General features: G+C 34.6%; 1 protein-coding gene across 2 annotated transcripts in view; it reads right to left on the minus strand.

The window, feature by feature from the left end:
* Positions 1-139: 139 nt before the first annotated feature.
* LOC149808034 (lysosomal dipeptide transporter MFSD1-like) overlaps positions 140-12318 on the minus strand; it is a 71142-nt gene continuing 58963 nt past the window's right edge. For both annotated transcript variants that reach the window (XM_089972847.1, XM_089972856.1), the window contains exons 12-13: positions 11806-11920; positions 140-8643 (exon numbers count right to left, since the gene is read on the minus strand). In XM_089972847.1, the coding sequence (XP_089828973.1) occupies positions 8494-8643; positions 11806-11920 (265 nt within the window). In that variant the 3' untranslated portion in view covers positions 140-8493. The remainder of the gene's footprint in view (positions 8644-11805; positions 11921-12318) is intronic.

Below are 12318 nucleotides of genomic sequence, written 5' to 3' on the forward strand. Positions count from 1 at the left end.
ATTAGCTGGACAACTACATGTTTCTTCAGAACTCTGCATTGAAAGGTTCTACTCACATTTGTTGTCATACCATTGTGTGGTGTTTGTAAGTGTCATTGTCTTTCTATATTTAAATGATAACATAAATTTTCTACAAGAATTAAATTACAAACTCATCTTTATTATCAAGCAATAAATCATACTTGGTAAAACTTGTCTCCATACATGTAATTGCTATTATAAGTAAAAATGTATGAAATATATGGCATTAGAATGATAAGATATTTAAAAAATAAAACAGAAACATAATCAGAATATAAATTCAACATCTTTAAAGAACATAAACAAATTTCAAGCATGAAATAAAAGTATTAATTTGTTGGACATCATATTTTCACAAGTGTTGTCTTCATAAAAGCTTTCCTATCTAAATATTAATTTATTTTTCAAACTATGTTTTCACAGATGATTCAAATAGAAATACAGTGCATAATGTATTTTCAGTTAAAAGTGATGTGATATGATGATGGTATTCATATGAGTGATGTGATATGATGATGGTATTCATATGAGTGATGTGATAAGATGATGGTATTCATACGAGTGATGTGATATGATGATGGTATTCATATGAGTGATGTGATATGATGATGGTATTCATATGAGTGATGTGATATGATGATGGTATTCATATGAGTGATGTGATATGATAATGGTATTCATATGAGTGATGTGATATGATGATGGTATTTGTTAGAGATGAGAAAATGAAAATGAATTAGATAATTAAATAAATTCTACTATAAATGAAAAAATACACATTTTAATTTTTTATGCAACTACTATACTGTGTCGAGCAATTACCAATAAACCTGTTTAAAAACAGCACTATTTGGACTAAAAAGTCTGTCCTCTTTGAAATGGTGTGTAATACTAAGGTAAAATGCATTTATGAAATGGGTCTCCTTTATGAGCTGGTGTTCTTTATGCAGATGTATTCGGTAAGAGAGGTTTCACTACAGAATCAAATCCTGATCACAGATCACGTCAACATATCAAAGAATTTAAACACTTCACTACATACAAAATGTAGGTGAAGAAAGTCTGTAATTTTAAAGTTTTCAAGTCACTAGCCATTAATGGTCATATTAAAAACAAAGGAAATAAACTAAGGATGTGAAACATCCTTGTCAATTTAACCTTTAACACTGCTAGAAGTAAATCAAAATAAAATGTATCTAGGGCATGAATATCTGGACATACAAACATGTGCACAGATGTCAAAGTGATCACTTTGCAGAGTTTCTGCACAATGAGTTTGACAAAAAATGTGAAAAACATGTTTGCATGAAAGGATATTTCAAGGATTATAATAAGATTTCACACCTTTTACCAGTTTCTGTGAAAAACTTATTACCTCTCCTTCATGATACACTTGAATGGCACATGCTATTACCTCGTCATCTTCATGTCTCACTGGAATGACACCCATATTACCTCTCCTTCATGGCAAACTTTAATGGCACTCATTATTACCTCTTCATCTTCATGACACACTGTAATGGCACTCATTATTACCTCTCCTGCCATATGGCACACTATAATGGCACTCATTATTACCTCTCCTGCCATATGGCACACTTTAATGGCACTCATTATTACCTCCCCTGCCAATGGTACACTTTAATGGCACTCATTATTACTTCTGCTACATGGTATACTTTGATGACACCCATTAATATATTGCGGGACTACTATATAATTGTTTAGAATTCAACTAAATTCCTTTTCGGATGAAATTATGAAGTCATATACTAAATGATTTAATACCAATATATCAATTTTATCCATTAACACAAAATAGTTCACGATCTACTTACCTATGTTACACCAAACACATTAACACAAAACAATACACGATCTATTTACCTATGTTACACCAAACACATTAACACAAAACAATACACTATCTATTTACCTATGTTACACCAAAAAAAGTTCATGATCTACCTATGCTACACCAAACACATTTTTAAAGAAGCATTTTATAAGTAAAATTGAAAGACAATTAGATTAAAATGCAGACTCTACAAAACACTTACAATTATCATTATGCATTTATATTTATGCCATACAAACACAAGAAGCCCAATAGACTCCCCTGCATGTAATAATAGGTCCAGTGGGCTCCCCTGCATGTAATAAGAGGCCCAACTGGATCTCCTCAATAAAATAAGAGGTCTAATTGGCTCTCCTGTATGTAAAATGAGGCCGAATTGGCTCCCCTTCATGTAATAAGCAGTCCAATTGGGTCCCCTACATGTAATAAGTGGCCCAATCAGAGCCCCTCAATGTAATAAGAGGACAAATGGGCTCTCCTGCATGTAATAAGAGGCCCAATTGGCTCCTCTGCATGTATTAAGAGGTGCCATGGGATCCCCTCTCCATTTAATAAAAGGCACAGTTGGCTCCCCTGCATGTAATATGAGGTGCCATGGGACCCCCCCCCCCACCATTTAATAAAAGGCCCAGTTGGCTCCCCTGTATGTAATAAGAGGACACTAATGGAGTCAGGAGCCATGGTAACTCAGTGGTTAACAAGCCAGACTCACAAAAGAAAGAGAGCAGGTTTGAATCCTACCAATGAATCAATGCGGGTCAGCTATTATCGGTGTATCCTTGGGCAAGGAACTTGAATCCAACTGCCTCAGCACTAAATAACGTAGTTGTGTTGCCGCACCATAAAAAAAAGCAAATGAACTTCTCAGAATTAAAGTTATTGTTTAGAGATGATAGGAAATGGAGAGCTTTTGGTAGGATGAATGATGAATTAATTTATGTCCACCTTTATTACAAGAACATTTAAAGCTGTAAAGTTCAAGCTGATGTTCGTATGTCAAAACCAGTGATTTAACCCATTCCAAAAGATGCATTGTGTGATGTGATTTGGATTTTTAATGTAGCTTTACAAAATTTTCAGTCATATCGCTACGATGTCTACATTGTGGCAGTTTATAGTGATGTCTAGCACTAGGGCATCAAGCTGCAGACATGTAGCATGATGTCCCACCCAGTCACATAATCCTGACACCAGGCCGACCAGTCCTAACACTAACATCTTAATGCTGAACACCCAGTGAGGCAGCTGTTAGTACCATTTTTGTAAGTCTTTGGTATGACTTGGCCAGGGATCGAACCCATGACCTCCTGCATCTGAGACAGACGCTCTTACCACTAGTCCACCAGAGCGGTCATACCAAAAGATGCAGAGTCCTAAAATGCAGGTATAGTATCTTCTTGTCTCAGTAAATCATTCAACAATTAATCAGTATCATTAATTTAATGTACTATGACAATAAAAAATTTTGTTAAACAAAATCCCAAAAACTGAAGAAAAATAAATTTCAAATATAAGACAACCATTTTCCAGTTTTAAATACATTTCTAACACTGATAACTCAATTTTTGGTAATTGAGTACAATTTTCTGATGATACATAAATCATTTCAAAAAGAAAGCTTTTGTGAATTATTAAAAACTAAATAATAAATAAATTGTTTTCAGATACAGTGAAATTTCCATAGAATGAAAACTATTTGGACTGAAAGAGTTGCTCTTTTCTTTATAATGGTGGCAAGTATGATGATGTTTGATTAGCACCAGAACAGCCTTTAATGCAACCAAAATATATATATTAACCAGTCTGAATGCTGGCATTTTATAGAGATGGCAAGTATAAATGAGTTTTGATTAATATTAGAATAGCTTATACTGGGATTAAAATATATAACCAGTCTGAATGCTGGCATTTGATAGAGATAGCAAGTATAAATGAGTTTTGATTAATATTAGAATACCGTATTTTCTGGCGTATAAGTCGATACTTTTTGACTTGAAAGTTCGGTCTTCGTCTTATACTCCGAATCAACTTATATATGGATTGTGTCATTAAAATTGCATCGACTTATATATGGATTACAGTATCCGGTATGCTATTGACATTGCTCTATAATTGGCATAATCGAAAACAGGTCACATAGAAGTACAAATTCATGTTAAATTACTATGTCAATAAATTGTCATAAACTAATATGACTGTGTTTATATTTGTAAGTTTTGTCATTATTTATTTTGCATTCTGCGTGTTTTTTCTTATTTCTCAAACATAAAATAAAAGAAAACAATTTACCGTACCAGTAAAAACTTCACCGGGCCGCATAGCACACTTACGGTCTATACTCTATAGTGTACTGTACTAATTCAAAGCATATTGTTTGTTCCTAAAAAAAAAGATATGAAATAACTGGTCCATTAATATTTGATTTTCCAGTATAATGTTGGACACACATGAGCAATTACCGGCATAGCTTTTTGATTGATCCAATTGATCCTACAAAGGGATGTAATCCATATTAACTTGAGCATTCTATGATTATTTATAAAATAATGTAGATCATGCATTCTACTGAATCCCCCAAATCATATGTTTCTAATTGTATTTGACAAAGTTTCTCAAATAAATTAGGTTTAAACTACACTAAAATCAGATATATAGATGGACTACCAGTACTCATAGATCATCAGTGATCCATGATTTTTAGTTTCACAATTCAGTTTAAAGCAAATTGTAATGTCAACACTTCACCTATATTCATTCTTAACTAGCTGACGATTCGGTGTCTCTCTTTGATTATACCGGTTGTTGATAAATTGTTCTCTGGTTTCCAACAACAATCAAAGCCAGTTGCCTCAATTGTTTAGACCTTGATATTGGCTTTAGCTACCGATACTAGTTACCATATTGCCGGTACCCCATTGTTCTTTATCATTAATCTGCATCAATTACGCTACCCGCTTTTAATATCAATGGGATTAAGTACAACAGGAAATGATGCCCACTCCCTTCTCTAGATGTAAATAATGAATTTAGCCATGGGCATTGTTTTCATTGCTATAGTATGGGCACATTTTAATGAGTTCGGTATATTTTGATCAATCTTTTCAGTCATAATCATTCATATAAATATCCCCGTACAAATCATACAACTTATCTCACAATGTCTCCCGTCAAATCACACAAGTCTTACATAGCGGCTTTTAAGCTGGAACTTGTAAAGTTCTCATCTGTTGAATCTTGCACTCAAGACTGGTTTCAACTGGAAGGAATAATCATAGCATGCACAGCCACGTGGCTCTTGTTGCAATGGATATCAATTAAAACAAATATGGTTTAAACTAAACTAAAATCAGATATATTGTGAGCGCGCGCGTGCTTGTGTGTGTGCGTATGAGAGAGAGAGTGAGAGATGAAAAAAAATGTCCATGTACAAGATCGTTCTTTTATTCAGGGCGGTTTTTATTTGTAGCTTTTGCAAAGAGAAAAAAGACGGTATTTTGAGTTACCTGACGATTGTGATAATCCTCATGTATTACGAGCCTACTATATTCCATTATCAATAAACACCTCTAAATCAACAATTCATTCTTGTTTTAATTACAATGTACATTGTCACAACAACCACATGGCTATGCAGTGTTATTTACATGGTAATTAAACATGCTTAGCGCTTTGGCTATAACTGAAACCAGATTGAGGGCAAGAATCGACAGAATAGGTCAAATCAGCGAGGCTGCCAGTAGGGAAATGAGGCTTTTTTTAGGGAAATGAAAATCTGTCAACATTTTATTGAAGTCATTGTCCATACAAAATTTGTTATAAGGACAAGAGATCATACCCATTACTTTGTATTCGAACTCGTCGATAAAGATAATAGTGGGGTATATCATTGAATAGATTAGTAATAAAATGTTAATTATATCCAAGTCCAAACAGAACAAACACTTAAAAAATAGTATATGTATACATATATATACGAATCGATTTAACGGAGTCTGTGACTTTCAAACTTACAATAGAAAATGACAAGTTTGTATAAGTTACGTTCGTAACTACAGGTAATAAAATGAACTACAACATGGATGTGCTTTCAATTATAATAAAACAAGCATGGACTGTTTATTCAGCTGTGTCAATTGATAACAAAATATAGCAGTTCAGAAGTAAAATCACAAGCATGTTAGCATCGGTAATGCAATTTCACGATTGCCGGTAATATGGAATATCATACAAAGATACCATTAATATTCATGCAACCGGAAGTTACTAGTATAAAATACAAAGCCAAGTTATTGACCTGGCCTCGTCTTATACTCTGAATCGACTTATATATGGACGAAGGATGGAAAATTTAAAAAATTGGTCAATTCGACTTATACTCCGCATCGACTTGTAGGCCGGAAAATACGGTAGCTTATGCTGGGTTTAAAATATATAACCAGTCTGAATACTGGCATTTTATACATATAGCAAGTAGAAATGAGTTTTGATTAATAGCTTATAGTAGGATGAAAACCAGTGAGCAGAGGTAACTGGGTTAAAAAAATTTAAGATTGTACATTTTGAAACCACTCTGATTTAAACATAAGAATAGTTTCTACTTTTCTACTTTGTTCACCACTTTGAATAAAACTGGAAGAATTACTTGTTTAAATTTATAACAGTCCTACATGTCTTGCCAACACCAGCTTACCACAGAGAATTACGTCAATATCTATGAACATATTCAGCATATTGTTTATTCTGTGTTTTAAACCGCTCTGTGCTCTAACACAGTGCCACATGCTTATTAAACATCATTATGAAATGGAGGTTGATGAGGAACTAAAATGTTGCTTAAAAAAAATAAATGACCATGGAAATGTCTTCATCATCGACTGAAAGTAACAGCGCTAACACAGTGCCACACGCTTATTAAACATCATTATGCAATAGAGGTTGATGAGGAACTAAAACGTTGCTTAAAAAAATAAATGACCATGGAAATGTCTTCATCGTCGACTGAAAGTACATGTCTTCAGTACTTCAAGAATACTGCACATTGGAAATACAAAACTAGTCACATAAATACAAACAACTAGCACTCATCAGCACATTAATGGCCTTTTATGTTGTAGGGTTTAATGCCATTTTTTCAGCACGAGATAGGCTATACATGGCGGCCAGTATAAAGAGTGGAGGAAGAACCCGGAAAAACCCTGGAAAGAACCACTGACCCACAAGAAGCTACTGGCAAGATTTCTCACCTACCCACAACGGCCAAGCCTGATACTCGAACCCACACAGACAGAGGTGAGAAGTCAGTGATCCATAACAGTCAATGTTTTAGACCACTCTGCCACTTGGGGCCCCAAAGGCCTTTTATCATCTAATGTAAAGTGATTTTTGGTAACAAAACATACTGATGGTCAGTCAATGAACATGTTACCACTGACAAAAAATAGGATTAGACAAATATCTAATGAAGAGGTAGATCCTTTTTCTTATTACTGCTGTTGTTGACATCAATATTCATTTTCTTTGGTACTGACAGTTTGTTTATTTACAACTCTCCACTATATGCCACCACTTATCCTGTGCACAGTGGTTTTACATTTATCTTCAGTTGAGAAAAAATTAAATCTCTTTGTTCCACACAAAAGTAAATGTCATTTTCTAAATTAAAAGAGTAATTAATGACAAGTTCACAACCAAAATGACTATTAATTGAAGAAAAATACTTCACACTGCACTTTCAAAATTACTAATTTGGAAATTGTGCATTTAATATAATGTGACCAATGCTGATATAAAATTCTCATAATTATTAAGGATGTTATCCATTTATGCCTTCAGAAGGAGCTTTCTCAGCATCTTAACCTTTTATCTTTGGCTTCATTGTGTATATTCACTTTTGGATGAAAGTGTTTGTTTTCCATGGGATTTTGGCAAGGTTTTGTCTTGACTCATTCTGCTATCCAGCTTTTGCCCTGCACTATATAGCCGGGGTTGTGTAGATGTGCATCAAATAATATTTTTAATTAAGACTTAATAAAAAAATGTACTATCATCAGGAAAATAAGATTATTATAGAATTTCTTGGCAAAACTGTAATTTGGGTGCATTGACAACATTGTAAAAGAAATATCTGTTCAAAACCAATGCATGGAAGTGGAAAGACACTTATGAAACCAATGGATGGGAGTGGGAAATGCATGGAAGTGGAAAGACACTCATAAAACTAATTGATGGGAGTGGGAAAACATTCATAACACTAATGGATGGAAGTGGGAAGACACTAATGAAACCATTGGATGGAAGTGGGAAGACACATAAAATCAATGCATGGAAGTGGAAAGACATTCATAACACCAATGCATGGGAGTGGGAAAACACATATAAAACCAAAGGATGGAAGTGGGAAGACACTAATAAAACCAATAGATGGGAGTAGAAAGACACACACAAGTGAATATATAGGAGCAGGAAGACATCCATAGAATCAATTACAGGTAAAATTGATAGCCACAAACTCCTCTCCTGGTATTAAAATAAAATTGTTGAAAAGAAAGTGAATCTCAATTGCTGATATTAAGGCTAGTCAAACAGAAAAAAGTCATCATTATCAACAGCTGAAATCAGTTAATGCTAGGACTCTTGTTGCCAAGAAGAGGATCAGTCTCCGAGCTCTCCTCCAATGGTTTACTGTCATTGATATTGCTGGTTTCATGTTTAAGGAGTGCCTGGGCCTGCTGCTTCTGCCTTCGACTCAGATTTAGTATCCCTCCCTGAAATTAATCCACAAACAACCATTTAATAACAAACAAGATACTGTGCAGAAAAATAGTATTTATCTGGACACCTTCAAATACAAGCTGTTTTATACATCTTAAGACCTTGCTATTTATAAAATATGCAAATGTTTTATTTCAGGTCGGTAGAAAGAATAAGCTTGATGTGGCACATGAATACGTCAAGGTCCTCAGGCTGAGAGGTATTTTACGCCATAACAAACTAGTTCTATCACATGGCTATGGATGGTTAACTGGATCCAGAAAAGGTACAGGAAAGACAAAGAATTTCACTTTAAGGTGCCATAATAAAGATGTGGATGACAGATTGTTCCAAATACAGTTGGCAGCATACCTATATAAAGCCAGCCAAGGGGAACAACTCTGTAGAATACAAACAAAATCGCTGTTTGTTTTTCTTCTCATTTTTACAAAAATGAGCGAAGTCAGAAAACAACTTTGACCTTATGGCGCCTCTCGAATTCCACAACATAGCATTGTTTTTTATGTTTCTGACCTACTAAATTGCATTTGAAACCTAAATCTTCAATAACATAATATTTAGACTCTGCTTTCTACGAATTGCATATTTCTCCTGAATATATTTGCCCAATGGTTTATGAAAACAGACAATCTAGTAATGTGGTACTTCCCAGACACAGCAATGTCTGCCATTATTTCCCCCATGACAGGTTCACTTATGGTTCCAAACTGATTTTGTGAAGAAACTAATGTACACATGGCAGTTAAAATAATTATTCATTTTACAGTTCTATTCTTAAAAAAGAAATTGTTATTTACATACTATTAAGTATCGAAACACAAGTTTGTATGTTTAATGTCATCAAAGGATAACTTCTGGAGATTATGCAGTGATAGTTGCCAACTTACTTGGGAAAGGGTTAATGTTCAATCTGCTACCAAAACACGTCTGTGAATGCGCAAGTGTTTGTTTGTTGGTACAATTGATATCAACACCAACTATGTGATGGAGTCTACATTTTGCCTTGGGCTTATAACACAACACTCAGTATTATACTGGAGATAACCTGGCTAAGGCAGGGAGCATCTAAAAAAGTATGATCACTCAATGTACCTTTAAACAAGGAGAAGTAGTTTTCACTTTACTAACAGAAGAAAGCAAAGTTGACATTTTTTAGGCAACTTAGTTGCCCACTTTACCCGGTAACATGACCCCTGGTGACAGATACATGGTAAAAGTTGCCCAATAATCAGTGTCCGTCATCATTCCCAGTGACCAGTGTCTACTGTCCAGTGCCAAGTGCCATGACCCAGTGTACAGTGCCCAGACTGATCAGTAGTCAATGACCAGTCAGGGAACAACGATTGTCCTTAGAAATCCATTTCTAGGGAATCTGACACATTCCAATGATTTAGAATCCTTTGATTAACAAGTTGAAAATTACTGCCATTCCTAATGCCAGAAGGGTAGGACTTACTTGTGAATGTTGGTGCCTTCCTTAAGCCAGAAAGTGCCATTGATCAATGTGTTGGCAACTTTCTTTAAATGGAAAGCACCAAATGATTATTGCTGAGATTGGCATGCTGCATCTTTCCTGCAACAAGACAGGTCAATCATCTCTCCCAAGATTAAAGTGCTGGCAACTTCCTTACTCCAGGAAGTGCCATTGACTCCATGGTAGCCCTGGAGTTATGGAAGAGTTTAATTTTATAAAGGGCTGATACATGCCACATCTATACAAACATTGTCTACTCATTAGACAGATTATATCATTAACATACAGAAAAAATTGAATGAGTTTTACATTAGATACCACATCTGCATTTTTGGAGGCTGGGTTTTGTTCTGATACCGTCATTGATGACAAGTCAATGGATGAGGATCCTGATCCTTATTCAGACTATAATTCTGACTGGTCATCAATGGCTCGATTATGATGCTCAGCCTCTAGATGAGTTATGTATGGATCTGGGCTGGCTGGACATCAAGCTGGACTATTCTGGTCAGTAAATAGTGTCCTTGTTAAACTGAATTTAACAAATACGACATATCATACAATATTTTATTTTATGTTTTACTTCATGTTCCATGTTTCATTATATACAGAACCTTACTAAGGGCTGATATCCATGTCCACCTGAATTTACCAATGAGTCAGTGACTACATTTTGTCTTCTTGTATGATGAAATGTATGACCAGTTGGTTATGGACATGACTCGTACTATTTTCAGGTTACTGATCCTGTGGGCTTGCAGGATTTTTGGCAAGTTTCACACACTGGGTGATATGCATTATCTTAATGAGTACACCATATTGGAAACATCTAGATCTGAGCAATCAGGGAATCTTGCAGAATGCATAATGTTGTACACCTTAGTGCTAATGCCAAATGAATAAATCAAGAAATCAAAGAGCAGCATAAAATGCTATTAAAGGCATCCTTAGATAGGTCAAAATAAAACATCTGGCACAGTCTATATTATTCCCTCTAGCCCAGTCTATATTATTCCCTCTAGCCCAGTCTATATTGTTCCCAGTCTATATTATTCCCAGTCTACATTGTTCCCAGTCTATATTATTCCCAGTCTATATTATTTCCTCTAGCACAGTCTATATTATTCCTTCTAGCAGTCTATATTATTCCCAGTCTATATTATTCCCTCTAGCATAGTTTATATTATTCCCAGTCTATATTTTTCCCAGTCTATATTATTCCCAGTCTCTATTATTCCCAGTCTATATTGTTCCCAGTCTATATTATTCCCAGTCTATATTGTTCCCAGTCTATATTGTTCCCAGTCTAAATTATTCCCAGTTTATATCATTCCCAGTCTATATTATTCCCTCTAGCACAGTTTATATTATTCCCTGTCTATATTGTTCCCAGTCTATATTATTCCCAGTCTATATTATTCCCAGTCTATATTGTTTCCAGTCTATATTATTCCCAGTCTATATTGTTCCCAGTCTATACTGTTCCCAGTCTAAATTATTCCCAGTTTATATTATTCCTAGTCTATATCATTCCCTCTAGCACAGTCTATATTATTCCCAGTCTATATTATTCCCATCACCCATACTCTATTAAAGAACATTCCTTCTGATCTCAAAATACCTTAACTTCTGGAACAGCCATAAAATAAATAAAAATATCATCTGAAATTAAATAACTTACTTTTCTCCTGTCAACAAAGTTCAAACTAACAGTTGTTGCAACACAGGCCAGTGTGTTTGCAAGCAGAAATATCATCACAAACTTCCACCTTTCTAAAACATCAGAATCTGACAAACTGTAAGAAAATGAAAACAACTGAAAGTGCATATTATGGGAGAAATTTTTAGAAATGGTATCACTGTATTACAATACTGTGAATTCATTTATTTTATTGACTGTTAATTTTCATTGTTTGCAAATAAATAATATTTTCATCTGTAATTAATTTCATGGTTTCGATTCATGGATCTAGTTTATTTCCACAAAAGTATCATATTTCATTATGTCCTTAAATCTGTGGTTTAAGACAACTACAAAATTAATTTTAAAAATGGTACCCCATGAAAAATAGTGACTTAGAAATTAAAAAGTGAGGCATCAAAGAATCACAAAACATGGAAGAAACCTTCTTCTATACAGCAAACACTCTTCCATAACACTCCAAGCCCCTTACAGCAAACACACTTCCATAAC

The sequence above is a fragment of the Sinohyriopsis cumingii genome, chromosome 1 (assembly GCF_028554795.1).
Source record: "Sinohyriopsis cumingii isolate HCF-2022 chromosome 1, ASM2855479v2, whole genome shotgun sequence".
In the NCBI taxonomy this organism is placed as follows: domain Eukaryota; kingdom Metazoa; phylum Mollusca; class Bivalvia; order Unionida; family Unionidae; genus Sinohyriopsis; species Sinohyriopsis cumingii.